This window comes from Camelus dromedarius, chromosome 9 (assembly GCF_036321535.1).
Source record: "Camelus dromedarius isolate mCamDro1 chromosome 9, mCamDro1.pat, whole genome shotgun sequence".
Taxonomy (NCBI): Eukaryota; Metazoa; Chordata; class Mammalia; order Artiodactyla; family Camelidae; genus Camelus; species Camelus dromedarius.
In genome coordinates this window covers 68,635,361-68,649,207 of record NC_087444.1, presented here as the reverse complement: position 1 = coordinate 68,649,207, position 13,847 = coordinate 68,635,361, and the positions used below count along the sequence as shown (strand labels likewise).

Genomic DNA, 13,847 nt, shown 5'->3' with positions numbered 1-13,847 from the left:
ATATGTAACTATCAAGAAAATTATTTATAACCACAGTGAAAAATATGGATGAATCTCATAAAAACAATGTTGCGCAAAAGAAACCAGACACAGGAGTACATAAAGTGCAAAAAACAAGCAAAATTAACTACAGTATCAGGACTGTACCCTTAGGTAGTTTAAAAAAAAAAAAAGCAAGGAAATGATTACCATAAATATCAGGATAGCAGTCACCTCTGGCTAGAAAGGAGAGGATAGTGATAAGAAGGGGAAAAGGATTTTGGGATACTGGAAGTATTAAATTTCTTGATCTGAATGCTGATTACATGGATATTCACTTTGTGATATGTCATTCAACTGTATATTTACATTTTGTATACTTTTTTCTGCACATTATATTGCAGATAAGATTTAATAAATAAGATTTATTTAAAAAATTAATGTCTAAGAATAGCCAAAGCAACTTTTAAAATAACAAGGAAATATTTTTATAAAACTTTAGTAGTTAAGAGGATTGGTATGAAGATAAACAAATGAATAAATGGAAAACAATAAAGAACGTCACCCCCCCCCCCAAAGAAACCCATAAGCCTAGAATATCTTGGTATAGAATTAGAGATAGCCTAGGCTGTAATCTTAGGAAAGCCAACAGGAAGTGATCTTGTGAGACTTTCCTTATAAACATTTAAACTGGTTGAGACATAAAATATAGCTCTGCCCTTCGACGTTCTGGGGAACAGGGGATGATTTCAGACGTGTTGGCTCTCCCGGCCGCTAGGAGGCACCTGGAGGATCGCGGGCGCATCGGCATGACGCGTGCGCAGTGTGCTCTTAGGGGGCGGCCGCGGACGCTAGGCTCTTGCACGTGGGTTTGCACACAGCGTTTACCCGTGTGCATAACGCTCACGCACGCGCACTTACGTGCTCACCCTTAGTCGTGCGGTCTCGTTATTCCTATTTTTCTGGGAGCGGCGGAGCTGACCCAGCGGTGGGAGATGTCCAAGCTGCCCGCAGACAGCAGTGTCCCGTCGACGGACGCGGCGAATGACAACGGTGACATCCCGCAGGCGGAGGTAGGCAGAGGGAGGCGGGAGCCAGCCCTGGCGCCGCCTGTGGAGGCCAGGGAAGATCCGATGGCGGCGCCGAGGGAAGGTCCGATGGCGGCGGCCAGGGAAGTTCCGATGGCGGTGCCGAGGGAAGGTCCGATGGCGGCGCCCAGGGAAGGTCCGGTGGCCGCGGCCAGGGACGCCCGGATGGCAGAGGTCGCCCGATTATTGGCGGACCCAGCGGAAGAAGAGGGGCCTGAGGGCAGACCCCGGTCCAGGCCGGGGAACGGCCCAGGCCTGGCTGCATTGCCGTATCTCCGTCTCCGTCACCCGCTTCGAGTTTTAGGAATTAATTACCAGCAGTTCCTCCGCCACTATCTGGAAAACTACCCGATTGCTCCGGGCAGAATACAGGAGCTTGAAGAACGCCGCAGGAGATTTGTGGAAGCCTGCAGAGCCAGGGAAGCGGCGTTTGATGCCGAATATCAGCGGAATCCTCGAAGGATGGATTTTGATGTTTTAACATTGACTATAGCTCTGACTGCATCTGAAGTTATCAATCCTCTGATAGAAGAACTTGGTTGTGATAAGTTTATAAGTAGAGAATAGTTTAGTGACGAAGCTACTTAAAGAAGAACGTCTGCATTCAAGACAGTCATACCAATCCTGCAACTTGACTTTTAAAAGTCAAAGTATATGACAATATAGTTTAAAAAAGAAGAAGAAGAAAGCTTCTCATGAAAAAGCATCAGAAAAGAAATAGAAGAAAAGGTCAAAAGGACTCCTCTAAAATCCTTTGAGTTTGTGATTGATAAAGATTCTTTTCCCTGCATTGTAGAAACGTCTTTCAAAATTGCTTCACTAAAGTGAAGAATAGTTTTATAAAATTGAGGTTTGATAAAGAAAAATTGCCAGTAACGGAACTAATGATGATGAAAGAAATTCTCAAATAGCAATGATAGAAATATGAGTTCCAGCTGAGTTACTAGGACTGGAAGGCCATGGGGAGAATGTGAAATTGTCAGAATATGTGCTTTCTTCCTGTCAGATTCAACAGAAGTTTTTAGTGTAAGATTGGTTTTGTGTTTTCTGAGGCATTTCAAAGGGCAAGCAAAATAAATACTGTATATATTACATGATTATGTGTTCAAAAATATCTGAAATTTCCGAGTTTTATCTTTCATTCAGTTTTTAATACTTTTTTTGGTAAATAATCTATTTATAAGCTCCCAAAATATAAAATGTACAATGAAAAGTCTTCCATCCCTGTCCCCCTCGCTCCACTACCTACCTCAGTCCCCATCTGTAACCCCAATACCTTGTCTATCCTTCCAGTGTCCCTGTATACACAAGCAAATACAAATCTGCTTGTGTATACAGGGGCTTTTCATTTTTTTCACAAAAGTTGGCAAGTTATATTTAGTGATTTATGCATTGCATTTTCAGTAAGAACTTATCTTAAAGATCATTCCAAACCACGACATTTCCTCATTCTTTTGTAGAGCTGCATTTTATTTCATTCTGTGGTTATGGTGTAATTTACTTAACCAGGAATATATTGATGGTTATTTAGGTTTTCTTCCCATCATTTTATATTGGCCAAAAAATTTGCTATCTTAATCTAGTATGCATATCATAGGGCATGTGCACAAATACAGTATTGCTGTGATTCTAAGTATACTTTTCATATATCAACGTCTCTGAAATTGAGGTATATCTTACATTTGATGGCATAATAACAGCATTTTCATAAAAACAATGCTGTACTTTATAACCAGCAGCTTCTTAGATTCTTCGTTGTGTATAATATCTGTAGCATGAATTTCCAAAAGTGAGAATTCTGAGCCAAATGCACTCATTTGAAAGTTTATAGATAATGCTTATTAGCCTTCCATACATGTTGCACCATTTTACACCCCCACCCCCAGCAACTGATGAACACAGACGCTTCCTTACAGCCTGGCCAACACAATGTCATCAGATGTCTGGTGTTTGCCAATCTATATAGTTGAAAAATGGTATATCAATTTTAATTTGCTTTCCTCTCATTCTGAGTGAAGTTAATTATCTTTTCATTTGAATCATATATATTTCTTTTTCCACGGACTATCTGTTCACATCCTTTTTCCACTTCTCTCGTGAATAATTTTGTCCTTTCTTTATTAACTCTAGTAACTATTACTGAAATAGTGAGATGAGATATGATAATAGCTTATAATGTGAGTTATGGATTTTTTTTCCCAGTTTGTCATTTGCTTTTGGTTTTCCTGAAAGACTTTTGGCATGAAGATTTTTGCTTTTGTTTCTTTTAAACCCTCAAGATTTTGAATCTCAGGTTTTCTTGGTGTGTGTGTGTGTGTGTGTGGTTTCATTGTTCATATTCGAATCTTTAAACCTTTTGGAATTTATCCTGATGTACAGTATGAGGTAAGGATCCAAAATTTCCTTTTTAGATGGCTACCTGGCTATCCCAGTACCACTTAGTAACTAGTCCATATTTTCCCCATTAACTTAGCTTAAAGATGCCTCTTCATCATTTACTAAACTGTATTTTAAATTCTCTAACTAGTTTTATGTTTAGTAATGCTCAAACCTCTGATTATACTTCATTTTCAGAGTGTTTCTGGCTATTTTTGTTTATATTACTATTACTACATCATTCACAAAGGCAGTTTATCTTAGTTTACCATGTGTGTCAGTTTCTGGTGTACAGCATAATGTTTCAGTCATACGTATACATACGTATGTTTGTTTTCATGTTCTTTTTCATTATAGGTTACTGCAAGATATTGAATATAGTTCCCTGTACTATACAAAAGAAACTTGTTGTTTAGCTATTTTATATATAGTAGTTAGTATCTGCAAATCTTGAACTCCCAACTTATCCCTTCCCACCTCCTTCCTCCCTGGTAACCATAAGTTTGTTTTCTGTGTCTGTGAGTCTCTGTTTTGTAAATAAGTTCATTTGTGTCTTTTTAGATTCCACATATAAGTGATATGGTATTTTTCAGGGAGGGTATAGCTCAGTGGTAGAGCACATGCTTAGCATGTGTGAGGTCCTGGGTTCAATCCCCAGTACCTCCATTTAAAAAATAATAATTAAAATAAATAAATGTAATTACCTCCCCCCAAAATAAAAATATTAAAACATATGGTATTTTTCTTTCTCTTTCTGGCTTAACTTCACTAAGAATGATGATCTCAGGGTCCATCCGTGTTGCAGCAGATGGCATTATTTTATTCCTTTTTATGGCTGAGTAGTATCACATATACATATACATACACCACATCTTTATCCTGTAATCTGTCAATGGACATTTAGGTTGTTTCCATGTCCTGACTATTGTAAATACTTCTTAAAGCATTTTTTTAATTTTAGGGGGAAGGGTAATTAGGTTTGTTTGTTTGTTTATATTTAATGGAGATACTGGGGATTGAACCCTGGACCTTGTGCATGGTAAGCATGCTCTCTACCACTGGTCTCTGCCCTCCCCCTCCTCAAAGGATTTTAATGAGCATTTTCTCTTCCTTGAACAATTTAAGCTGCGTGTCAGCATGTATAGTGGTTTCTGACACCAACTCCCCAGACTTAGGTCTGGGAGGACCCAAATACGACATCGCTGTCATCCTTAGGGATGTGTCATCCTCCGGTACGATATATGAAAGCACGATGAACATAACCAACCAGGGAATCTCGCCACTGTGCCCTGAAGTCAGACTGAAATCATGAGGCTCAAACTCTCTAAAACTCTTAAGTGTTGCCCAGCGGGCCCACCATGAGTCACAAAGACACTCCCTGGAAATTCCAAAGATTTACAGGTTAGCTTCTAAGAATCAGGGACAAAGGCCAATCAGATTATCTATTGTATAATCTGATGGTTCTTCCAAACTAATCCTGTCCTCTCTGTGAATTCTGAGGAAAGTAAGTCTCCATCTCCAAACACTGATGTTCCAGTTATCTATTGCTGTGTAACAAACCACCCTAAAATTTAATGTCTTTAAGCAACCATTTTATCCTGGCTCACTATTCTGCAAGTTGACCCTGCTCAGCTCAGCAGTTCTGCTCCACCTGATGTTGGCCAGAAGCTCAGTTGGGCTGCAATACCGAGGCTGGTTCACTCACATGTCTGTCACCTGGGTGGGAAAAGCCTAGAAGAGCTCTTGTTTGTGTGGATTGTTTGTCAATATTTACTAGATTAGAAATTAAGACTAGGGTGGTGAGGGTATAGCTCAAGTGGTAGAGCACATGGTTAGCTTGCATGAGGTCCTGGCATCAATCCCCTAGTACCTCCATTAAATAAAAAAATAAATAAACCTAATTACCTCCCCCACCCTTCCCCCCAAAAAAGAAATTAAGACTGAGAGTTTTTGGTTTTTTATAGAGGTACCGAGGGGTCAGGACCTTGTGCATGCTTAGCATACACTCTACCACTGAACTATACCCTCCCCCAAGACTGAGAGTTTTGAGTTTTAATTTCTTTTTTTGCTCTGTTTTTGTTTTGGGGGGAGGTAATTAGGTTTGTTTATTTACTTATTTATTTATTTTAATGGCGGTTCGGGGTATTGAGCCCAGGACCTCATGCATGCTTAGCATGCACTCTACCACTGAGGTATACCCTGTCCCCTCAGTTTTTTTTAAATATGTAGACTTACTTTGTAATATTTTAAAAAGCCATTACATGTTAACATAACTTTATGAAAAATAACTTTCAGAGGCATGAGCTCAGCAACATGGCAGATGAAAAACTCTCCTCCTCCCTCTTCTTCAGTCTACAACCAGTAAAACATCCACAACACAACAAAGGTGCCTCTGCCCAATACACCAGGCGTCCAGAGTATTCCACACATCTGTACATCTAGAGGCAGGTGTACTGGGACATGTAGAGGAGACGGAACTGAAGGGACAGGGAGGTGGTTCCAGCAACCCCAGCCCTCCTGCCGTGGCCGCTGAGCCCGCAGCCCCTGAGAACCACCACCAGCGGCAGCAGCAGCAGGGATGGTGGCACACACGACTCTGGCCTCCCAGCAGCAGCGGTGCCCACGACCTCGGTTCACTGGGCGGCAGCAGCAGCAGCAGCAGTGGCGCCTGGGATCCGGCCCCTCCAGCTGCTGAGGCATTCACAACTCCAGCCCCTGGCCACCCATCCGCAGCGGTGGAGCCGGCAAACCTTACAACACTGGACACCGCAGTGACGCCCATGCAACACGGGCTCCCCCGCCCCCTCCTCTCAGTGGCTGAGTCTCCTACCCGGGAGATCCCGGATGTAAGGGAAGCGCGCACCATCTCGGTGCCCTAGGCGGCAACACCAGCAACATTGGCAGAAGCAAAACACCAATGACCCCTGAGGCACAAGAAGCAATAGGGAGGGCTTGGAGCAACACCTCTGACAAAAGCAGTGCAGCGTGGAAAATGCAGGCTGAAATATAACCAGAGGCAGCGCAAGTAAGAAACCCAAACCTGTGCTATAGCACCACCTACTAGAAAAACAGAAGAAACGCCTCAATTTCTAACCTGTTAAAGCGTTAGAATCAAGCGGAAAGGTGTCCCCTACTTCAGACGCATCAGCAAAGAAACACCCCTCGAGCACCATGAAGAACCACGGTAACATTGTAACATGAAAAAAATAAGACAGTTCTCCAGAAACCAAACTTAAATCGGAATACTGGTAACTTACTGATAGGGATTTCAAAATAGCTCTGTGAAGAAACTCAAAGGAGCTATGAGAAAACTCAGAAAGGTAGTTCAGCGAGCTCAGGAATAAAATGAAGAGAAGAAATACGTTGCCAAAGAGATGGAAACTCTGAAAAAGAGCTAAACAGAAATGCTGGAGCTGAAGAACTCAATAAACGGGATGAAGAATGCATTAGAAAGCATTGGAAATAGAGCAGGCCGTATGGAAAAGAGAATTAGTGAGCTCGTAGAAATCTGTGATGCAAGTAGAAGAAAGAGAAATACTAGTTTTTAAGTGAAGAAACTCTACGAGAGCTACCTGACTCTTTTAGGAAGGGCAACATTATGGTAGTGGGTATCCCAAAAGGAGACGAGAGAAGGGGGCAGAGAATGTATTTAAAGAAATAATTGGAAAGTGGCCAGGATGGTGGAGCAGAGGGTCCCTAGGCTCACCTCCTCTCATGAGTGTACCAGGATCACGGCTGTCTGCACAACAGCCATCGATGAAAAGGAGCTGGTGCCTACCAGGGGGGACCTTCCACAACTAAAGACATAGGGAGGGAACCACACGGGATGAGTGGGACGGGCAGGCTTGCAATTAATCAAAGCCCATACCCACAACCTGGGGAACTTGTATTACAGAGGTTCTCAGACAGGAGTGAGAGTTCTGGGTCCCCAGTTGGGCTCCTCAGCCTGGGGGTCCAGCACTGAGAAGATTGGCCTCCAGAGCATTTGGCTCTGAAGGCCAGCGGGGGTTGATTGCAGGGAGGCCCCACAGGACTGGGGAGGTAGAGATTTCACTCTTAAAGGGCTCACACAGGGTCTCGGGTACACAGGACCCAGGACAAACACAGTGGCTTGAGATCCTGGGCCAGACCTACCTGCTGATCTTGGAGAGTCTCCTGGAAAGGTGGGAGGGGGCTGCAGCTTGCCTTGGGCACGTGGACACTGGAGGAAGACACTCTGAGGCTCCCACGTTGGCTCTTTGGCCCGAGGACCTGGCCCCGCCCAGCGATCTGTGGGCTCCGGTGCTGGGAAGCCTCAGGCCAGGCAACTATGGGCTGCCTGGGGACTGGAGGGCCCAGAGCCGCCTCTAGACGCCCCTAGACACGGCCCAGCCCACCAGCGAGCCAAGACCCATCTCCACCAACCACAGGACAGGCGCCTCTAGACAGGCCCCTAGACCAGCCTCAACCACCAGGGGGCAGACACCAGAAGCAAGAAAACTACTATCTCACAATGAAATATCACCTCATACCTGTCAGAATGGCTACTATCAAAAAGACAATGACAAGTGTTGGTGAGGATGTGGAGAAAAGGGAACCCTCATACACCATTGGTGGGAGTATAAATTGGTGCACCCACTATGGAAAAATTAAGAATGGAACTACCACATGACCCCACTACCTGACTTCTGGGTATTTACCCAAAGACTTTGACAATATTACCTTTAAAAGATAATATGAACCCCTATGTTCATTGCAGCATTATTTACAATAGCCAAGATATGGAAACAACCTAAGTGCCCATGGAATCACTATGCCACCCACCAGAAACTAATACAACATTGTAAATCAACTATGCTTCAATTAAAACAATTGGAGGCCTCTGTTTCCATAAGCTTCTCTGGAAACCCAGGCCCCTTTGGGTCCCCACATGTCCTGGCTCCCCTCCTCCTGCCTATCATTTAATGAATTCATAACCCCTGAATAAGTGGCTCCAGTTTTCAGTCTCTTCCCAGTCAAAACCCTTCAGAGAAATTCCAAAGTCCTCAAAGCCATGATTATAGGGCCTGAGGTACTGATTATACAGAGGAGGGAGATAGGCAGGGGCCCCGATCCTAAGAGGGAGATGGGTCAGGCACCCAGAAATGACCCTTATAATCAGAGGTCATTAACTCAAATTTCTACAGGACCAAAGTGGAGGTGAGTGTGGGACAACAGGGAGTGGTGGGGACTCGCAGATTGTGACTCCAAAGGCATCAGCTACTACTCAACTTTGGCCAGTTGTGCCATGTGGAAACACAAGTCCAGCACCACTACAGCTTCAAGAAAAGCTGGGAATGGAGATTTTGTGTGAAAGTGCTTTATTTTCCATTTTTGAAAATGAATTCAAAAAAACTTAAAACTATGGGGGTCAAAAGAACAAATCATCTGAAAACAGGTATTGCCATTGCCCAACTCAGAACTATTTTATCGCACACTTTCTTTTTTATTATTATCATCGTAGTTGATTTAGTGTCATGTATCTTCTCTAAAGCCAGATGTTACAGAAATTTACAAAAATGTGAGGCCATGCCACTTTTCTCACTATTTTTTGTTTTGGAAAATGGTTATGTTTTCATTAAAAATATTATTTATGTTAACATGTAATGGGCTTATTGTTTTAAATAGTTTGTAGAATTTCTCAGTTCTAATTCCTAAGATGTGAATAACCATAGATGAATCTACAGAAACAAAAACTGCTTGGAGGGGAGAAGGCATAGCTCAGTAGTAGAGAGTGTGCTTAGCGTGCATGAGGTCCTGGGTTCAATCCCCAGTACTGCCATTAAAAATAGTAATTAAACTTAAACCCCCCCTCAAAAAAATGGGATGACTTTTTAAAAACTGGGGATCAAGCAGTTGGGTGATCAAGTGTAAGGCAATCCTGAGACCAAATAATTTGAGAATTGCTGCTCTAAATTTGGCAATCCCATTCCTATTTACAAGGGACTGACTGGCCTAGGATTGGCATGTGATCTGAGGAGAGCCAATCAGATTTAAGATCACACATCTGCTAAGCCTTCTGGAAAGGATTTTTCTCCTTGAAAAAGTAGATCTTATTTTATAATCAATTCATATATTTTTACGGTCTCAATGTTCAATACAGTAAATATTAGTAGGTACAGCTCTCATAAACAGAAGTGCTTTGTTCCTCAATTTGTATAAATAAAAAGATTTTGAGACCAAAACGTTGAAACTCTGAACGATCCCAAATGGTATGTTGAAATGGCACACTGTAAGTCCTCCAAGTGTCACTTTTTATTATTATTGTTATTATGGTGACTGATATGATCGAATGTCATAGCCAAAAACCTTTGGTCAAAATTGTGCTAGTGTTCCATTGTGGCAAAACAAATTATCGCAAATTTGGTAGCTTGAAACAACATAAATGTATTAAATATTATTAAGCACTTAACAAATATTTAATAATTATTAAATATTTTATTTTATTATTTATTAAATTTAATAATTATTAATTTTCATAATTTCCATGGTCAGGAATCCAGACCTGGGTTAGCTGGATGTCTGCTCAGGGTCTCACTAGGCTGAAATCACATGGGTGGCCGGGACTATACCCTCACTTGTGGTTTCCATGCTTATTCCTATTGTGGGCAGAATTCAGTTCCCTGTAGTTGTAGGACTGAGATCTCCATTTTCTTGCTGCCTGCCAGCTGGAGGTCACTCTCAGCTCTTAGAGGTTGTCCTCAAGACCTAGCCAAGTGGCCTTCTCACAACAATCCACAACTTCTTCAAAGTAAGCCAGAGAATTTCTTCTGATGCTTCTTGTCTCTTGGAAGAGCTCGCCTGATTAGGTCAGGCCCACCCAAGATAATCTATCTGATGGCCTCAAACTCAATGCAAAATTCTTTTTGTTGTATAATGTGACACAGTCATGGGAGTGATACCCCATTATAGTCACATGTCCCACCCACACTCACAGGATGGAGGTTATATGAAGGTGCAGGTCATTGAAGGTCACCTTAGAAGTCCGCCTACCATAAAAACCTTAAAAGTATTGATTACCTTATTATGATTTATCATATTTACCTTATGACATAATAAGAAACCTACAGTCAAATCCTTTAACTCATTGTTCTCACTCACTCACATCCTCCCAATGCTAGTGTATGTTAGACTTTGGACTTTTGACAGCGCCTCCAACTGTTGCTTCCTATCCCTATTCAATCCATATTGAATCATAATCAAGATGGCTTTGGGTGAGGCCAGGCTGCAGAAAATTGTGAGCATTATCAGTGAGAGCAGGGAAAGGCAGCAGGCAACTGGTGAGCTGCAGGTGAGGTGAGGGAGGTGAGGTGGGTGGGTGGGAAGGGGCCAGGGCACTATCTCACAGTCACAGCAGAAGACTGGGTGGGGCTTCTGGGAAAGTTTTGCTTTCTTTTTTCTTTTAAAGAGGTACTGGGGATTGAACCCAGGACCTCCTACATGCTAAGCATGCTTTTTACCACTGAGCTATACCCACTGTCCCACCAAGTTTTGCTTTCCTAAAAAAGATAGTGGCCCAGCAGGCGTGTCCTTACCTTCTTCAACCCTCTTCCGCCTGGAATACAGACGTAATGGGTAAAGGTGCAACAATGAAACAACATGCATGAGCCCCAGAGCCAGTTCACTGTCATACCTTAATGATGGCAGAGAAGAAACAGAGAAAAACTATGGGTCCCTGACGGCATAGTTGGACAGCTGGCTGACTCCAGCCCCCTCCGACCAGTTCACAAGCAAAACAATTTGTTTTTCCTATGGTGTGAGCCACTGGCAGTCCAGTTTGCTGTTACTTGCAGGCAAGAGCACTCCTGATTGAAATCTACGTCTGACCAAAACTTACATATTCTGTGCCAGACTTTGGAAATTTTATGATTAAGGAGAATTACAACCATCATTTGACAGAGGAGGAAATTGAGATTTAGAGAGGTGGCAGCCCTTGTTGGAGGTCACACAGTGACTCCGTGGTAAAGTTCTGATTCCCATGCCTTGCCTGGACCTCCTGGCACATGCCCAGTGACCCCCCCAGAGCCAGGTGCAGGGTAGGGGGTTCATCAATACCCACCGAATGCAACAATGTTCCTCTCCCAGGTCATCAAGTCCCCCTCCAACACTGAGATTCTAAGACCTGTGGGTTTAGAAAGTGGGCTCTAACACATAGTGAAGTCTGGGATGTCTTGCCACAATCCCTATTTCTCTTTCAACCTCTAAAAATGCCAATGAGATGGGAAGTTTTCAAAACATATTTTGAACCCGGGCAGGGGAAATGAAAAAGCCACAAAAGAAAGATGCTGACCTCAACAGCATGAGGAGTTGAGTCTAGACCATCAGGAGCAAAGCTCAGGAGCAAGAAGACTAGCCTCATGTTCAAAGCTGGCCTCCTCTCCCCACCACCCAGGTCCAGGACATAGGAGATGCTGGGAACCCAGTAGCAAGTAGCAGGCGACTTCCTCAGATGTCAGGAGTGAATGTGGTGACAGCAAACACAGTCAGACCAAAACACAGGGAGGCCAACTCTATGTATTTCCCTCTTCACCCCTCCCCGACCCCACCCCAGCCCCAGCCACCATCAGAAAAGGACCTGACTTGGCAACATTTCAGCCCTTCTCGTCATCCTGCTGAGGCTCCTGAGATGGGAAGAGAGGAAAGAAAAAAAAAAGTTTAATAACAATGACAATGACAACAACAACTCCAAAAAAAAAAATAGCATCTATAGGGCTTACTATGTGTCAGGAACCATTCTAATGCTTTCCATGGATTACAATGCCCAGTAGTGTCTCTCCACCATTTTCAAACACACCAGACACACTCCTACCACAGGGCCTTTGCACATTCTTCAAGGGTTTAAATATCACCTTCCTAATGAGGTCTTCCCTGACCACTCAACTTAGAGTTGCAGAAAACTCCCAGCAGCACCCGTGCCCCTTCCCTGATTCATTTTTCTTCCCACCATTTATCTCCTCCTAAGTGTTTTCTATTTGCCTATATGTCTTGTTCATTGTCTGCCTCCCCAGCTAGAACGTCAGCTCCACTAGGGCAGGGGTTTGTATCTGTTTAGTTAACTGCTGTATCATCATCCCCAGGATCTAGAACAGTATCCAGCACAGAATAGGTACTCAGCAAATACTTGCTAAATAAAATGAAACCCAATGAGGTAAAGACACACGACCCAAGACGGGCCAAAGAGAGCACTGCATTCCCTTGGGCCTCAGTGATTGGCTCAGGGATGGACATGTGACTTAAGCCATGCCAGTGGGAATCTTTGGCAGGATTTATGGCACCAGGAGAGGAAGCCTGCCTGAGAGTAAAGTTAGCCCATGGAAAAATGCAGAACCCAGAGTGAAGGAGAGTCAGATTCCCAATGGCAACCTTTTGGTGCTTGGATCCAGCCATGCCTGCAGCTAACTAAATTAGCCCCTAGACTTATTCCCATGAGCCAATTTTTTATTTCTTAAGCCATTTGGAACAGTCTTCTGCTGCAATTAGAAACATCCTGACTGATTCCAATAACAACGGCTGTCACTCACTAAAGGGCTTTGGCAGGTTCCTACCTCACAACATCTACCTCACCTCACTTCAGCTTTGTGGGCCTGATGGATCCAGGATTTGAATCTAAGTCTCTGTGACCCTGGAGGCTACGTAGATAACTACGATCATATTCTGTATATTGGCAAGTGTGAGAAACAGATCTCTCCTCCGCCTCCCCTGCCCCTCACCCCCAGCTTGGCTGCTTAAAAGGAGACCTACCAAAAGCCTGGCACATACTAAGGATTCCAAAAATCCTCTTTATAATTCTTTAAAAACAGCTAATATAACATATGAACCTTGTCTGGGTCCTGATTCAACAAACTAACTGTAAAAAGATCTTTTTGAGACACTAGGATGGGTATTAGATTGTATTAAGACATTTTAAAATTTTTGTTGGGTGTAAAAAATGGCCTTGTATTTCTTTTAAAAACTTATTTATTAGAGATGCATACAGGTGAAAAACATGAGGTCTGGAATATACTTTAAAATAGGACAGAGCAAAAAAAAGGGGGCAGGAGAGAAGATGAAATGAGAGAAGAGAAAGCTATACTAGTAGACCTGGATGATGCGTACATGGAGTTTATCATACGAGTCTCCCAACTAATATTTATGTCTAAAAATTTCCACCATAAAGGTTTGAAAAAATTACAGCCTCCACTTACATAAAATTCTAGAAATTGCAAATGAATCTATGCTGACAGAAAGCAAGTCAGTGGTGGCCTGGGACAGGGGAGAGGGTGGGAGAAATTACAGAAATTGCTGAGGAAACTTTGGGGGGTGACAGATATGTTCATCATCTTGGTTTTGCGCTGGTTTCATGGGTGTATTGGTATGTCAAAGCTCATCAACTTACATGCTTTAAAC

The 13,847-nt window shown here is 43.0% G+C and overlaps 1 protein-coding gene across 1 annotated transcript; it reads left to right on the top strand.

Annotated features, from left to right (window-relative positions):
* Window positions 1–803: 803 nt before the first annotated feature.
* LOC105093327 (EP300-interacting inhibitor of differentiation 2) lies at window positions 804–4,177 on the top strand. Its single transcript, XM_010985181.3, has one exon. The coding sequence runs from the start codon at window positions 975–977 to the stop codon at window positions 1,632–1,634; it is 660 nt and encodes a 219-aa protein (XP_010983483.3). The 5' UTR covers window positions 804–974; the 3' UTR covers window positions 1,635–4,177.
* The last annotated feature ends 9,670 nt before the right edge of the window (window positions 4,178–13,847 follow it).

Excerpts from the sequence above, each read along its gene's own strand:
- LOC105093327 (XM_010985181.3), top strand. The coding sequence starts at position 975 with ATGTCCAAGCTGCCCGCAGACAGCAGTGTCCCGTCGACGGACGCGGCG.